Here is an 18,009-nt window from a genome sequence, read left to right as displayed (position 1 = left end):
GAATATTCGAGCTCTTTTCCAGCTATTCGAGCTCGGTATTCGAGGTCCGAATAGCTGTGGCTATTCGAATGGGCTATTCGAGTAAACGCGAATAGCCCATTCACTATTCGAGCTATTCGAGCAAACGGCGCTATTCGAGCTCGAATACCGAGCTCGAATAGCGTCATAGCAGCTGTCCTCCTGTCCTCTGTTAGTTTATTTCTCATTAGTATTAGACAGTATTAGACAGTATTAGTATTAGATAGTATTAGACAGTATTTCTGCTGTCCCTTTACTACTTAGTGATTGTTATATACTACTGTAACTGTACTAGGACACTCACTGTCACTGTTCATACTAGGCTACTAGCTCGGACTCCTGCGTGTGTGTGTGCACTCACTGTCTGTGTACTGTACACACACTCTATTTCCTTCTGATTACTGATTGATTATTGTAAATTCTACTTCCTGACAGTTACTACTTACTTACTGTAGTAGGGACACTCACTCAGTCACTGTTCATAGGCCAGCTCCTGCGCGTGTTTGCGCGTGCGTGCACTCACTGTCTGTAGTGTACACACACTCTATTTCCTTGTGATTACTACTGATAGTGATTATTGTAACTGCTGCTAGTTGTACTTCCTGACTGTTACTACTTACTTACTGTACTAGGGACACTCACTCACTCTCTGTTCATAGGCCAGCTCCTGCGCGTGTTTGCGCGCGCGTGCGTGCACTCACTGTCTGTAGTGTACACACACTCTATTTCCTTGTGATTACTACTAATAGTGATTATTGTAACTGCTGCTAGTTGTACTTCCTGACTGTTACTACTTACTTACTGTACTAGCGAGTCGGGACACTCACTCAGTCACCTCACCCACCAACCCACTCCATTAAAGTACCCCACTTTTCTCCCGCCCTTTTCAAAAACTTTTGTCTTTACGCCCAAAACATCGAAGATGTCTGGAAGTGGCAGCCAGCGCGGTTTAGGCAAGGGGAAGGGCAGCAAGGGAATCAGGAGGAGAGGGAGCAGCATTGTGGCAGGCCGCGGCCGCGCCACCATGCACAGTTCCGCAGCAGCAGCGTCAGTGGCTAACATTCCTCCCATAGCCACTGGCCATGGACGCCTTGGGCGCCGCCCAGCAGGAGCATCTGCAACTCACGCTGCAGAGACACAGCAGCAGCAGTGTGTAGCACCTGCTCCTATTTTCCTCCAGCCGGGTCGGAAACGTCCCATTGAGGAAAAGGATGCATCCACTGTGGTGCAACTGATGACGGAGGATGAGCAGCCCGCCATCAGCTCTGCATCCGAGGCCTCCACCCTCACCACCACCACCACCACCACCCCTGTTCGCAGCAGCCGCCCAGCAAGGTCTGGGGAGGAGGCCAGTTCACCGTCACAAGTTGGCGACCTGTCACTCAGCAGTATTTTTACCCCAGGCACCATCAGGGTATTGTCTGCTGTTGTTGGCGATTTGGAGGAGGAGATGCTGATGGGCACTTTGGGGGATGAGGGATTGGACAGCAAGACTGTGGCGACAGTCAAGCAGCCCATCCATGCATCAGGAGAGGAGTTTGGGGGGTCATCATCCCAGCAGGACATGTTTCAGGAGGGGGAGGATGATGATGACCCGGTGACAGACAGAGACTGGGTGCCACCACCTCCAGGGGATGTTGTCCTCAGCAGCTCTGAGGAGGAGGAGGAGGATGCGCTTGTGGGCCTTGCAAGGAGGCGCATCATTGCAAGCATTGGCAGCAGTAGGCAGGTCCCACAGCCTGCTGGTGTCTCAGGCTCAGCAGCAGCAGCAGCAGCATCTGCCAGTACCACCACCAGCCGCACCCAAGCCCCCCCCCAACCACCACAGGGAGACAGGCAGCAGCGCTTCCATGCCGTAGGGGGATGTTTCTGTCACCAATCTGGCGATATTTCACCATGCCCACTGTGTACAGCAAGTACGCCACTTGCAACCACTGTCAGCGGAAGTTGAGCAGAGGTGCAGACCCCTTAAAGTTCAGCACCAGCTTGCTCATCAACCACCTTGCTGCGAAACATTTGAACCAGCATGAGGAATTCCAGAGGCTGAAGGCATCTGGTGCTGGCAGTGGCACCACACCCATCACTGCACAGCCTTCAGCAGCAGCCACCCGCCCTCCTGCTCCTCCAGCAGCACCAGCAGGAGTGCGGAAACGCACTGCTCCTCCCCCCTCTGCAACTCCTGCCGCCGACACTGAGGCCTGTTCTGGCAGCCAGTCCTCAGTGGCCTCCTCCGCTGTGTCTGCTGATTCCCGTGCCAGCAAAAGGCCACGCCAGAGCCTTTTGAGCGAGTCCTTCCAGGGGGTGGTTAGGGCTCTGCCTCCCAGCAGCCGTCACGTGCGGCAGCTGAACGGCTTGCTGGCACGGGCCATGTGCTCCCAACTCCTGCCGTACACGCTCGTGCAGGAGGGGAGCGACATTCGTGCGCTGCTTGCTTGCGCAGCCCCAGACTGGCAGCTCCCCAGCAGACACTTCTTTGCCCGCAAGGCCATTCCTGCACTGCACCGCTTTGTGATGGCCAATGTGGAGCGAGGGCTGGAGCACGCGGTTCGTGAAAGGGTCCACGTCACCATGGACTCCTGGAGCAGCCGCTTCGGGACAGGCCGCTACCTGTCCTTCACTGTCCACTGGGTCAGCTTGGTGGAAGGGGGTGAGGATGGGAGAGCAGCAGCGGGCACAGCAGCAGCAGCAACACAGTGGGTGGTGCCACCCCGCAGGGTCAGGGGAACTGCAGCAGGTTCCTCCGATCCTCTGCCATCCTCCGGCACACCTGGCCAAACCCCCCGCCTCAGCAGCAGCGTGAAGGCCCGCCACTGCCAAGCGCTGCTGCACTTGGTCAGCCTTGGGAAGACCAAGCTGACGGCAACCCATGTGTTGGCCAAACTCCAGAAGCAGGAGAGGATTTGGCTGACCCCCAGAGGCCTCAGAGTCGGAGAGGTGGTGGCCGACAATGGGGCCAATCTGGTTGCCGCAATAGACAGGGGAAACCTGACCCACATCCCCTGTCTTGCCCACGCGCTGAACCTGGTGGTGCAGAAGTTCTTGCGCACCTACCAGGGGATGGGCGAACTGCTGGAAACGGCAAGGAACGTTGTGCGTCACTTCCGGCGCTCGGCTGCAGCCTGTGCGAGCCTGGAAGACGTGCAAAAGGAGCTGGATCTGCCACGCCATCGGCTGATCCGTGACGTTCCGACTCGCTGGAACTCCACCCTGGCGATGTTGGAGCGTCTGGTTGAACAGAAGCGCGCTGTCAAACAGTACCTTGCCCTGGCCACTGTTTCCGCCGCTCAGAGAAGGGACAAGACCAGCAACATCCCGTCCATCGTCCCCGATGATGACTGGAGGCACATGCAGCAGGTGTGCTTAGTGCTGGCTCCCTTTCTGCAGGCCACTAACATGGTGAGCAGGGACCATGCTATGGTCTGCGATTGGGTGCCCCTGGTTTGTCTGCTGAACAGGGCCCTCGATGCTTTGCTGGAACAGGGAGCGGCAGCCTTGGACCAGCAGGAGCGGCAAGCAGCTGCACAGTCCACCTCTGAGGGGGAGGAGGAGGAGGACTTGGTGGAGGTCCCTGACCTTGCTGCTGATGAGGGGGAGCAGCACAGTGCAGCTGAGTTGGTGCGGGGGTGGAGAGAGGATGAGGCTGACGAGGCAGAGGAGGAGGATGAGGACAGCAGCACTGCCGTCGATGTGCCAGCAGACGTGGCCCGCCTCTTCCCAATGGCAGCGCACATGCTGACGTGCCTGCGCAGAGACCCCAGGGTGATCCAGATGAAGCAGAGGGAGGACATCTGGATCAGCATGATGTTGGACCCACGCCTCAAGGGAAAGTTGAGCCAGTTCCTGCCGCCTGCAGGAGGAGACCCAGCGCAACAAATAAGGAGCTTGCAGCAGGCCCTTGTTGAGCGCTTGGAGGAAGCCTTCCCCCAGCCTTCCACCCCCACTGTCCAGCAGCCAGCACAGAGGCAGCAGCAGGTGCCTGCATCCAGCAGCAAGCGCCCCACAGACCTGCTGTCTCTCAGCCACGAGCTCTACAGGACTGTAGAGGCTCCGGCAGCAGTGACTAGAGAGGAGGTGCATGCAGCAGCATCCTCCACCGGTCACAGCCAGCGCCTGACCCGCATGGTGGCTGACTACATGGGGTCCTACAGCGGGCTTGACAGCGATGCCCCTGTTGATCCCATGGAGTATTGGGTCAAGCGCCTGGAGATCTGGAGCGAGCTGGCGCAGTACGCCCTGGAAGTGCTGTCCTGCCCCCCTTCCAGCGTGCTGTCCGAGTACTGCTTCAGTGCAGCTGGTGGTGTGGTCACCGAGAAACGCTCACGTCTGTCTCACAAGTCTGTGGACAGACTGACGTTTCTCAAGATGAACCAGGCGTGGGTGGAAGGCGAGTTCCTGGCCCCTGTTGTCGGCGAGAGGGGGACATGAACTGGCTAAGAACCATCGTTAATGTGCCTTACCACCCTTTACCACCTCCTGGCTCCTGCTCACTAAGCCAGCCTGGTTCACTTTGACTATTACGTCGCCTGCAGCCACACATTTTACACCTACAGTGTACTGCCCTTCTGCTGTCTGTCTGTGTTTCCCACTGCCAGGGTACACAGATTTACCTTCTGCTGCCACTCTGCCACCAGCTATTACGTCAAACAATAGCTATATATCTGTGTAATTTGTTTTACAAACAAAACCAAAAAACCATTAAAAAAAAAAAGGTTTAATTTTTCTGAGGTGCCCGGGTTGAAAACTGTGTTGTCCCAGTTGTGTATTGGACACGATGTGGGCTGCACGACCGCTGTCTGGGACCTCCTGTTGTGTTCATTTACGGCCTGGTATCACCGCTAGGTACCAGGGCTATTATGTCACGCTGCCTACCTGCTGCCACACTCACACTACTCCTCCATTCCTCCTGCTGATGCTGCTGTCTGTCTGTGTTTCCCACTGCCAGGGTACACAGAATTACCTTCTGCTGCCAGTCTGCCACTAGCTATTACGTCAAACAATAGCTGCACACATAATTACTCCTCCATTCCTCCTGCTGCTGCTGCTGTCTGTCTGTGTTTCCCAACGCCAGGGTACACAGATTTACCTTCTGCTGCCACTCTGCCACCAGCTATTACGTCAAAAAATAGCTATATCTGTTTAATTGGTTGTAAAACCAAAACTACAAAACCATTACAAAAAAAAAGGTTTAATTTTTCTGAGGTGCCCGGGTTGAAAACTGTGTTGTCCCAGTTGTGTATTGGACACGATGTGGGCTGCACGACCGCTGTCTGGGACCTCCTGTTGTGTTAATTTACGGCCTGGTATCACCGCTAGGCACCAGGGCTATTATGTCACGCTGCCTGCCTGCTGCCACACTCACACTACTCCTCCATTCCTCCTGCTGCTGCTGTCTGTCTGTGTTTCCCACTGCCAGGGTACACAGAATTACCTTCTGCTGCCAGTCTGCCACCAGCTATTACGTCAAACAATAGCTGCACACATAATTACTCCTCCATTCCTCCTGCTGCTGCTGCTGTCTGTCTGTGTTTCCCAACGCCAGGGTACACAGATTTACCTTCTGCTGCCACTCTGCCACCAGCTATTACGTCAAAAAATAGCTATATCTGTGTCATTGGTTGTAAAACCAAAACTACAAAACCATTACAAAAAAAAAGGTTTAATTTTTCTGAGGTGCCCGGGTTGAAAACTGTGTTGTCCCAGTTGTGTATTGGATACGATGTGGGCTGCACGACCGCTGTCTGGGACCTCCTGTTGTGTTCATTTACGGCCTGGTATCACCGCTAGGTACCAGGGCTATTATGTCACGCTGCCTACCTGCTGCCACACTCACACTACTCCTCCATTCCTCCTGCTGCTGCTGCTGTCTGTCTGTGTTTCCCACTGCCAGGGTACACAGATTTACCTTCTGCTGCCACTCTGCCACCAGCTATTACGTCAAAAAATAGCTATATCTGTGTAATTTGTTGTAAAAACAAAACAAAAAAAAACAAAAAAAAAAAAAGGTTTAATTTTTCTGAGGTGCCCGGGTTGAAAACTGTGTTGTCCCAGTTGTGTATTGGACACAATGTGGGCTGCACAACCGCTGTCTGGGACCTCCTGCCTGCTGTGTTTATTTACAGCCCTGGTATCACCGCTAGGTACCAGGGCTATTATGTCACGCTGCCTGCCTCATTGAGTGCCTGCTGCCACACACTCATCCTCCTCCTCCTGCTGCTGAATTTACCTCCTGCTGTCTGTGTGTTTCCACTGCCAGGGAGCACATACAATGGCGCTTCCAACATGCGTGCGCCACCAGCTATTTGTTACGCTCAAAAATAGCTGCATTTCTTTAAAAAAAAAATTTTGAAAAGAGAAATAAGTGAAGAAGAAGACGATATAGAAGAAGATGAAGAAGATGAAGAAGAAGAAGATGAAGAAGATGAAGAAGAAGAAGAAGAAGAAGAAGGAGAAGAAGATGAAGATGAAGAAGATGAAGATGAAGAAGATGAAGAAGAAGAAGATGAAGAAGAAGAAGATGAAGAAGAAGAAGAAGAAGAAGAAGAAGATGAAGAAGATGAAGAAGATGAAGAAGATGAAGAAGATGAAGAAGAAGAAGAAGATGAAGAAGAAGATGAAGAAGAAGAAGAAGATGAAGAAGAAGAAGAAGATGAAGAAGAAGAAGATGAAGAAGAAGAAGATGAAGATGAAGAAGAAGAAGAAGATGAAGAAGATGAAGAAGAAGATGAAGAAGATGAAGAAGATGAAGAAGAAGATGAAGAAGATGAAGAAGATGAAGAAGAAGAAGATGATGAAGAAGAAGAAGATGAAGAAGATGAAGAAGATGAAGAAGAAGATGAAGAAGATGAAGATGAAGAAGATGAAGAAGATGAAGAAGAAGATGAAGAAGATGAAGAAGAAGATGAAGAAGATGAAGAAGAAGATGAAGAAGATGAAGAAAAAGAAGATGAAGAAGAAGAAGATGATGATGAAGAAGATGAAGAAGATGAAGAAGACAATATAAAAGAAGAAGAAGATATAGAAGAAGATATAGAAGAAGAAGATATAGAAGAAGAAGATATAGAAGAAGAAGAAGATATAGAAGATAAAGAAGAAGAAGAAGAAGTATATACAGTACTGAACAAATTTCTGGACACAACTTCTCTTTTCAACTTTTTTTTTTTAAAGGAACATCCCCACATAATCACTTGCTGTTGTTACTTGGAAAAAAAGAGGTTTCTTGCATCATTCACCCTCAAAACAAGTGTTGGAAGCTATTTAAGGCCATTTCGAATAGTCAGCTTGAATAATGAGCTCGAATACCGACTCGAATAGTGAGCTCGAATTCCGAGGTCGAATCGAATAGTAAAAATTATTCGACTCGAATATTCGACTGACCTCGAATAATTTACTATTCGAATTCGACCTAACTCGAATTTTGAAAAGGGGTATTTGAGCACCACTACTACTAGGCTCAAACAAAGCAGGCGCACGCTGCTGTTGCGGAGAAACCGCCGGTCTGAACGTGGCCTCAGCCGCCTCGCTGTCAGACCGCGCGGCGGTGTCTCCGCAGTCCATTACAGGAAATAAGTTAAGCTTTTTAAAGCCAGCAATGGCTAATAAGTTAGGTGAAGCAGGGAATTTGAACACCGGCAGTGGTTTTGGTGAAATGGGTGCCACACAGACCACAATATTAACTGTAGTGGCTATATTAGCACTCACTGTGTAATTTGGGTGTTGGTGGCACCCGACAAATAGCAGTAATAGATGGCACAGATATCTGTGGATTGTTTTGCATCGGAATCAGTACTGATATCAGTGGAGATTGTGGGGTGGGGTAGATTACTGTCATGTAGAGCGAAAATTGGTGGAGAATAGTGTCAGGTGATAATTATCAGCAGAGATTGTGGCGGGGTGTTGGTTAGGGTTAGGCTTCGTTAGAGGCAGGGGTTAGCATGAAAAGAGGGTTAGGTTTACTGATAAATATTGGTGGCAGCAGGAGGGTCAGTGTTAGGCTTTGGTAGAGGGGGGGGGGGGGTTAGTGTGAGCAGAGGTTAGGTAAGAAATTACCGATATTCTACAACTACCGTTGGCCACTGCCCAACAGTTGAAAATCGGTAATTTTACCAATATTTTACTTGCCACTTTCCCCATCAACCAAATTACCTTTTTACATGTGCGACAATTAGATGGCAGCGGGCTGGTTAAGCAGTAGCTAGAGGCTTTGATAAGCTAATATTAAATGTTGTAAATGAGAAACGTGTGATATCTGCAGTCTATCGTATTGGATTGCTGCCTGGACTGACCTCTGCTGTGTGTGACTACGATTTTGCCTGATTCCTGAACTTCTTGCTTGACTGATTGATCTTCTGTGTATGACCCTTGGCTTGTTATCGACTTTATTTTTGGATTATCTCTGTACTCAGTCAACCCGCAGCACCCCTCTTTCATGTACAGTTCTCTTACAGAGCAGCACTCCCTGTTCCATGTGTTGTTCCCCACATGCAGTCTCTCTTTTATATTTGCAGACCCCTACTCCATATGCAGCTGCCAATGTTTCATGTCCAGCTGCCCCTTTCACTGCAGCAATACAAAGTCCAGGCCTTTGTGGCCTCTGCAGAAATAAGGCCCTGGGTGTGGGGGTGTGGCAAGGTGTGGCTAGAGATGTGGGCCTTATGGGGGTTTCCCCAGACTATGGCTGGGATGTGGCAGGCTTAGGCTAATGATGTGGGGGTTTCCCCAGACTATGGCTGGGAAGTGGCAGGCTGAGGCTAGGGATGTGGGGATGTCTCCAGAGTATGGCTGGGATGTGGGGGTGTCTCCAGAGTATGTGGCTAGGGATGTGGGGGTGTCTCCAGAGTATGGCTGGGATGTGGCAGGGTGTGGCTAGAGATGAGGGGTGTGACAGGGGTGTAGCTTTGATGTGGCTAGGGATTTGGGGGTGTCTCCAGAGTATGGCTGGGATGTGGCAGGGTGTGGCTAGAGATGAGGGGTGTGACAGGGGTGTAGCTTTGATGTGGCTAGGGATTTGGGGGTGTCTCCAGAGTATGGCTGGGATGTGGCAGGGTGTGGCTAGAGATGAGGGGTGTGACAGGGGTGTAGCTTTGATGTGGCTAGAGATGTGAGTGTGTCTCCAGAGTATGGCTGGGATGTGGCAGGGTTTGGCTATAGATGTAGAGTATATCTAACCTATACTGCCCCACCTATCTAACCTATACTGGGGGCACCTACCTATCTAACCTATACTGGGGACACCTACCTATCTAACCTATAGTTGGGGTTCCTATCTATCTAACCTATACTCAGGCACCTACCTATCTAACCTATACTGGGGACACCTACCTATCTAACCTATACTGGGGGCTCCTACCTGTCTAACCTATATTGGAGGCACCTACCTATCTAACCTATACTGGAGGCACCTACCTGTCTAACCTATACTGGGGGCTCCTACCTGTCTAACCTATACTGGGGGAACCTACCTATCAAACCTATACTCGAGGCACCTACCTGTCTAACCTATACTGGAGGCACCTACCTATCTAACCTATACTGGGGGCACCTACCTATCTAACCTATACTGGGGGCTCCTATCTATCTAATCTATACTCGGGGCACCTACATATCAAACCTATACTGGAGGCACCTACCTATCTAACCTATACTCGAGGAATCTACCTATCTAACCTAACTGGGGGCTCCTACCTATCTAACTTATATTCGGGGCACCTACCTATCTAACCTATACTGGGGGCTCCTATCTATCTAATCTATACTCGGGGCACCTACCTATCAAACCTATACTGGAGGAACCTACCTATCTAACTTATACTGGAGGCATCTACCTATCTAACCTATACTTGGGGCACCTACCTATATAACCTATACTGGGGGAACCTACCTATCTAACCTATAATGGAGGCACCTGCCTATCTAACCTACTCAGGGCACCTACCTCTCTAACCTATACTGGTGGCAACTACATGGGCTACCCTATACTGGAGGCACCTACCTAGCTAACCTATACTGGGGGCAACTATGCCTGGCTACCTGTACTGGGGGAATCTATAGCTGGCTAACTATATTTGGGGCATCTAGACCTGGCTAACCTATATTGCAGGCACCTATACCTGTCTTCACAGTAAGGGTGGGGGGGATTTTTACACCCCAACCCTGGGTGCAATTTAGCCTAGAAACTGCCCTGGTTGGAGGTGTGAGGGTGTATCAAAGCCAAGCCTTCTGCAGAAGTATTTCAGGTGACCCTTTCTGTATGACTGACCATAACTTGCAATCTTTGTGCTTTGTAATACCAATTTAATTTTGCTATTTTTCCTGCAGATCCTGTGATGAAAAAAGACCACACATACCTGTGAGAGAAATTTTACTTCTTATGGGAAAGACTAATCACTCAATTATAATGTACATGGGGGTGAAGAGAGAGAGAGAGAGAGAGAGAGAGAGAGAGAGAGAGAGAGGGGATAAAGAGAGCATTGCTTTTTTTACTAGAAAAAGGTTATGTTGTAAAGGTGTTGATGTGGGTGTGATGAAGCTCTCTGCCTGTGTCTTCACTCTGCTAAATAGACAAGGCGCCCTAGCAACAGCTAAGTCACTTCCACAGAAACGGAGTGTGGGAGAGCTAGGACACAGGCACAGGGAGATTCTTGCCTTTGCTGATGACAAGAGGTAGGCAAGCTTTTCCTGCTCTCTGCAGTGAAAATTAATGATTTTACATACAGGGAATACTTGGGAAAGCTTTCAAATGTTCCGTTATGTAACTAAGAGTAGTTGCTGAAGTTTTTGGAGTTTAATCCCACTTTAAACTACTGTATGTTTTTTAAAAAAAACTGATTTGCATGTGGCTATGTGATACTTCCCTCTCATAGTGATAATTGTTTTGTTTCAGGGAAGTTTTTCCAACTCCAAGCAGCAGTGACATGGACTTGGAGAAAGCAACCACTGCGGAAAACATGAAAAGTAGGTCTCCCTACGTGCGTTTTAATCCTGACTATAGTATAAAAGAGATTTACAATGAGAATTCTGCTTACTGTGGAAAGTGTTCCCTCTCAGCAACTAGTTCAAACTTACATGCTTTAACCCAGTGTGTCAAACTTAATCACTAAAGGGACCAAAATCTAAAACAGTCTGGGGATACATTGTTTATTAACCACTTAAGCCCAACTGGACGAACATTCTCGTCCAGTTGGGCTGCGTTCACTCCCGCAGGCCGCGCGTGCTCATGGGCGTGCTCCCGCGTGCGCTCCCCCCGCCAGCCTTTAGCCCAGCTATCAATGAGAGGGATTATACATCCCTTTCATTGATCTAAGCCCCCCGCAGAAAAGCCGACAGCGTCTCATCAGACACTGCGTTTTTTTGTGAGTTCAAAAAGTTCCCTGTCCTCATTCTTGTTCCTGGGAGCGAGATCGGTCGCTCCCAGGACTTTTTGACTGTGGCCATCTTGTGGCCCAATAAATACATTTTTTTTAACATTTAAAATGATCTGTTTACCCCCCACATCAAAAAATACCCAAATAAAATTTTTAATAAAAAAAAATAAAAAATTACAATAATAATAGTAATAAAAAACATAAATAGTTGCCTAAGGATCTGAACGTTTTAAATATGCATGTCAAAGGAGTATATTTATATATTTTTTTAAATTATGGGCTTGTAAATAGTGATGGACGCAAATTGAAAAAATGCACTTTTATTTCCAAATAAAATATCGGCGCCATACATTGTGATAGGGACATAATTTAAATAGTGTAATAAGCGGGACAAATGGGCAAATAAAATACATGGGTTTTAATTACAGTAGCATGTATTAATTTCAAACTATAATGGCCAAAAGCTTAGAAATAATGATTTTTTTTCCATTTCTTTCTTAATATTCCTGTTAAAATGGATTTAGAATAAATTGTATCACCCAAAGAAAGCCTAATTGGTGGCGAAAAAAACAAGATATAGACCAATTCATTGTGATGAGTAGTGATAAAGTTATTGGCAAATGAATGGGATGTGAAAGTTGCTCAGATGCAAAAAATAAACAACCCTTCGGGCTTAAGTGGTTAAAATTGAACATACAGTGTATATTGAACAGTCTAAAACTAAGAGGCGTAACAACACATGAGGAGAAAAAGTGGTGTAACTATAGCAACCACAAGGTGTGCAGTGGAGCAGTGCAATATTTACCGGCCCTAGTGCTGCTTCGGATCTCCTCGGATCTTTCTGACAGTTGCACACTCTATGCTGCATACCTCTAGCTCCTGAGGCAGGTCACGTGATTGGGAGAAGGAGGTTTGGAACAGGCCCGGATTTACCTCACCGGAGCCTATAGGCACATATGTCCTGGCACCTTAGATTTCGCCCTCCCTAAATTTACAAACACTCACTGAACTGCACCTCAAGTGTGCTGGCTGGCCCAGCTGTCACTTCTCCCTTACTTCCCTTCCCCGTCATAGATAGCTACAGGTGCTCCTTAGTATTAGGTAGCCAGAGAGGTACCCTCATTATTAAGTAGCTAGTGGTGCCCCGTGTATTATGGGAGCTAGAGGTGAGATCTGGTCAGTGGAATGCCGAGACCCTGGTGAGTAACCTCTCATTTACACTCTCATCAGGACTCTGCATAGGGAAGGAGGCACTCAGGGTGGGGGCCGTTTTTCCATCATCAGGCGCCTGTGAACAGCATTGTAAATTGTTAAAGGGTGGATGGAAAACTGACATAGAGTAACACATAAACAACCCAGTACAAGAACAGGCATGGAGCTCTCCTGGCTATGCAAGTGCAATGGTGGAGCACACGCGGCTGCATGCAATGCATGCGCAGAGCAGCCCGACTGCACCCTTGATTGTAGAATAATGGAGGGGCCCAGGAGGACAGCAATGGAGCCCACGCAATACATGGGACAGGAGGAAGCCCCAGGTAAGTATAAATTCTGCTACTTAGTACGTCTAAGATACACTTAAAGCAGATCCAAGATGAAAAACTAACTATAACAAGTAACTTGTCTGTATATCTTATCTAAAGTTGAGATAGTTTACACAGCAAATAGCTGCAAACGGCTTCAATAGAATATGATTAATTATTCCTGTGATACAATGAGAGCGGCCAAGTTCTGTTTGTCATCATTACACAGGTAATCTGCAACTGCATCTCCAGCCCTCAGCTCACTCCCCCCTCCTCCTCCCTCCTCCCCTCTGCCTCTGAAATCTCTGACTAGTAACACCTCCTCCTCCTCCTGCCCAGACTGAGCTCCCATAAGCCCTTGCTACATGGGTCTGAGTGCCTTGGCGTTTTGGAGAAGCTGTGGGCGAGGCTTGTTTAGTTTATAGGGAATTAGAGTATTAAAACAAAAAGAAAAAAGTATTTGGCTTGAGGAATGCCCTATAAACTATATGAAAGGAACACAATTATGCAATGTATAAAAGTTCATCTCGGATCCACTTTAACATGGTTGTAGCTTTCATTGCTGACTGAACTTTTTTTGTTCCTTTAGTATCAGCCACAAGATCCAGTGTGGAAAGTGAAGGGAAGGTGTCGACTGTCTCTGATAATTTCCGGCATTCGTATGAGAATGTGCAAGGCTCTCCCTCCTGTAAGTGTTGTCCCCTAGGCTGCGCCACCCGCTACTTTACTGTACTATAATAGGGATGAGCATGGACATTTTTAAAGTGTGATCCACATAAAGATTACGTTTATTAAATTTTTTCAAATAATTGCGGTGTATTTCACTTTAAAATTTGTCAACTTGTTGGCAGATTTCGGGGTTAAATACATCAAAGTCAATGGTGCAAACTTTACCAGTTAACAAAGGTGAGTACACCACTCACATTTTTGTAAATATTTTATTATATGTTTTCATGGAACAACGCTGAAGAGAGGACACTCTGATACAATCTAATATAGTCAGTGTACAGCTTGAATAACAGTGTAAATTTACTGTCCCAAAAAAAGAACAACACACAGCCATTAATGCCTAATCTGCTGGCTACAAAAGTGAAGAATGTCAATGGACAATGCATTTCGTGAGACTCTGGCCGCTTCATCAGGTCTGTACAACAGCAGTAACCTACAACGTAAATATGCATGTTCTAAGATTCACCTGATTAAAAAAATAAAAGTGTAAATATCCAAAAGGGTAGATTCCCCTTTCTCACACACCACACCTCGTAAATCATTCATAGTCAGTCTATTTTCAAAATGGGTATTGACGGACTATTTATGGGAACTGTGGCTAATTTTGGAAACGTTGAAAATAGATTGACTATGAATGAGGAATATGAATCCATCCTTTTCGATACACATATATAGAGTTAGGGGCTTTTTAATCTTATGTATATTTATTGTATAGGCACTGTTCTTGTACAGACCAAATGAAAAACGGGTTGTCCATTATAGTGCTCAATAAGATTTAAAATTGCAGTTTTTTTGGCAGCTGTTCTTCAGAAGAGCCCCACAAAGGGTTAAGTTGAAATAAAAAATGCAACTGTGAAAAATGCCCTTTAATGTTCTGAATTACTTACCTTTAATTAATGATTCCATGCCAATATTCTTGAAAATGTCCCCTGCCAATATCCTCTTAGGTCTTGATTTAAGATCTTCGTACTCATGTCGCACATGACGCTGCCTCTTACTATTTTACGGTTTAAGAACCCCCTGGGCTCCCCATAGATCCTCTTAACACACTGATGGAAATCCTGAGGAACGTTCCCATCGGTTCATTGAGGAGCATTCCCATTGGTTCAATTAGAAGCATTCCCATTGGTTTAATGAGGAGCATTCCCATTGGTTCAATGAGAAGCATTCCCATTGGTTCAATGAGGAGCATTCCCGTTGGTTCAATGAGGAGCATTCCCATTGGTTCAATGAGGAGCATTCTAATTGGTTCAATGAGGAACATTACCATTGGCTCAATGAGGAGCATTCCTATTGGTTCAATGAGGAGCATTCCCATCGGTTCAATGAGGAACATCCCCATTGGTTCAATGAGGAGCATTCTCACTGGTTCAATGAGGAACATTACCATTGGCTCAATGAGGAGCATTCCTATTGGTTCAATGAGGTGCATTCTCACTGGTTCAATGAGGAGCATTCCCATTGGTTCAATGAGGAGCATTCCCATTGGTTCAATGAGGACCATTCCCATCGGTTCAATGAGGAGCATTCCCATTGGTTCAATGAGGAGCATTCCCATTGGTTCAATGAGGCGCATTCCCATTGGAAGCCCCAGTGACACATTCAAAAATGCTTTGCGAGGGATTGCTATTCTTTAGTATAACTAGCCCCAACCCCGCAAATACTGCTGCTGACAACCCCCCTGCCAACACCCATAGCAGTACCACTGGTACCAACAGAACCCCCTGCCAACATCCACAGCACCCAAGACAACCACCAGCGCCACACACGCTGCACCGCCGACACCCACCCTCACCGCCCCTGAACTACTGGGAAACCCTGGCAAAAGCATCTTTCATTTTGCCACCAGAGTTTCCCATTGGTTATTACACTAACCAATGAGATCCCTTAAAATGGAGGAACCCTGACTTTTCAACCTTTACATTGAGAAAAAGTAAAAAGGAACACAGCCTAGTTCTGTGTTGGACTGGGACTGTGCATACACGTTATATTTTGTCATCATGTCACACTTTACTCCATCTGTTGCCAGCATTGCTTTTTCTCTCTTTTAGCCGCAGCCTCAGCCCTGGATGGAGACTACGTCAATGTGGAAAGAGAGTGACGGCTGGTTGAGCTGGTTTTCAGCACCGAGGGAGAATGTTACGGGATCAAGAAACACCTCTGACTTTTCCAAATTTTGACCATGCAATTTCATATTTTGGAAACCTAAGGGGTGGGGATTATTTATAGATGGGAGTGCTTTAGGATTTGCACACTCGTCACATGTTGCACGCATGTCATAATAGATAGCGTTCCTTGTGAATTTTCGCCAAAGTCATTTTTGCGTCAAAAATTCTATTTTCAATGAAATAACATTTTTTGCGAAAAAAGTTCTTAAATATTCGCGTTTTTGCAAAAAAATTTATTTTGATTGTGAAAATGCATAAAACTTTAATTTTTATCATGACAATTTTAGTGCAAAACATCTGTATTTTTATCGCAACAGTTCACGATAAACATGAAAACAGCGAAAAATATTAACACTTTTTAAAAAAAAAAAATTTGCTCAAGAATCAAATTTAACATTATTTTCATGAAAATAAATGCGAAAACAATATTAGCATTTTCGCTCATCACTGATAATAGATGATTAATTGTTAATGTCTTTTATTGTATTCAGTTGCATATAGTAAGTGATGCAGGTAGAAAAAAAACAAAGTCTTGTAAAAGTAATACCGTTTAATGGCTAACTGATAAAGTTAAATAATGCAAGCTTTCTGGGATCTAGTCCCCTTCTTCAGGCATATTTCCAGATGTAAGCTGAAGTACTGATCACCTGACATCTAACTGCTAAACAGCAACCAGCACAACTGCCATCTATGTGTTTATTATTAGCCTGCATCAGTGTTTTACTTCAGCCAACATCTGGAAATATGCCTGAAGAAGGGGACTAGATCCCAGAAAGCTTGCATAATTTAACTTTATCAATTAGCCATTAAAAGGTATTAGTTTTACAAGACTTTGCTTTTTTTCTACCTACATAATTTGTTTGGCTAACACGGTACAGAAACATTTTTACTACTATATAGTAAGTGAAAAATTATAGCTTGTATTTTTTTTTGTGGAAGACAGCTTTGCAAATCCTTCAAGCCAGATAATGAAAAATAAACACTGTAAAATGCTTTATAAGCAACAAACACAAATGTGTGCATTGCAGATTATGATATACAGTATTCCACGCAACAGGCATTAAAACAAGAGCCTGAATTGAATGTTTCAAATGTTATAGCCAATCTCTTAGCATAATAATTTACAGTTCACAGAATGAAGTGTGTTCCTCCTCCTGTTAATGTGTAATTACATAAAAAGCTTGAAGATCGGAATTTCAAATGGAGTCACAAAAAACGGATTCAAAAAAAGCATCACATTTAATTCTAGTACAACATTCTTCAGGTTCATACAGATCAAGGAATCAAATTCACATGCAACTTCACATGTATAGTCCAAAATAATGGCCTGACACGCGTTTCACGGTAAATCACCGCTTCCTCAGGCACCTACCAAAATACATATACATTCTGTTGGGAAAGCATATACAAAAAAATACATGTAAACTCACAAAACATACTCAAATATGGCCAGAGCGTATATCAGGATTCAAAAACAGATCTGCATCAAATCTTACCAGTTACTTTAAGCGTAAGGATCCATTCACGCTGAATCAGTTACTGTCAGTTATAACTGACGTGCAGTCCAGTGTCCATGTTTTCCTATGGGTCAGTTCACGTTATATGCATTTAAGGCTGGATTTACATTTAATGCATTGCATTGTGTTGCGTTATGTTGCACCCCATTGAAAAAAGCATGTTGCAACGCAACACAACTCGATGCAACTCAACTCATCTTAGTTTAAAGAGAAACTCCGACCAAGAATTGAACTTTATCCCAATCAGTAGCTGATACCCCCTTTTACATGAGAAATCTATTCCTTTTCACAAACCGACCATTGACTGATATTGTGGTGAAACCCCTCCCACAAGAAACCCCTCCCACAACAAAAGTACGTACTCTTGGCAGTTTCCTGTCTGTGAACCTTGCTGCATTGTGGGAAATAGCTGTTTACAGCTGTTTCCAACTGCCAAAAAACCATGAGCAGCTACATCACCTGCCAACAGTAAAAATGTTCACTGGAGTTCCTCTTTAAAGGGAACCAGAGACGCCAGAAAAAAGATTTTATACATACCTGGGGCTTCCTCCAGCCCCATACGCACGGATCGCTCCCACGCCGCCGTCCTCCGCTTCCTGTATCCGCCGGTACCGGGTCCTGTAGTTTTGGCCAGTCGGCGTCAGCGCGCAGCCAATTGTCCGCATCACAGGGGCTCCCAGCATACCCTTACGCTGGC

At 46.3% G+C, this 18,009-nt stretch overlaps 1 protein-coding gene across 1 annotated transcript in view; it reads left to right on the top strand.

Annotated features, from left to right (window-relative positions):
* LOC137525467 (uncharacterized) overlaps window positions 1-15,949 on the top strand; it is a 75,278-nt gene extending 59,329 nt beyond the window's left edge. Inside the window, exons 9-12 of the mRNA XM_068246566.1 lie at window positions 10,333-10,363; window positions 10,898-10,968; window positions 13,488-13,586; window positions 15,679-15,949. Coding sequence (XP_068102667.1) covers window positions 10,333-10,363; window positions 10,898-10,968; window positions 13,488-13,586; window positions 15,679-15,728 — 251 coding nt within the window. The 3' untranslated portion in view covers window positions 15,729-15,949. The remainder of the gene's footprint in view (window positions 1-10,332; window positions 10,364-10,897; window positions 10,969-13,487; window positions 13,587-15,678) is intronic.
* Window positions 15,950-18,009: the final 2,060 nt, after the last annotated feature.

This window comes from Hyperolius riggenbachi, chromosome 7 (genome assembly GCF_040937935.1).
Source record: "Hyperolius riggenbachi isolate aHypRig1 chromosome 7, aHypRig1.pri, whole genome shotgun sequence".
Classification (NCBI taxonomy): Eukaryota; Metazoa; Chordata; class Amphibia; order Anura; family Hyperoliidae; genus Hyperolius; species Hyperolius riggenbachi.
The sequence above is the reverse complement of the archived record's forward strand: the minus strand, read 5'-3'. Positions and strand labels throughout refer to the sequence as shown.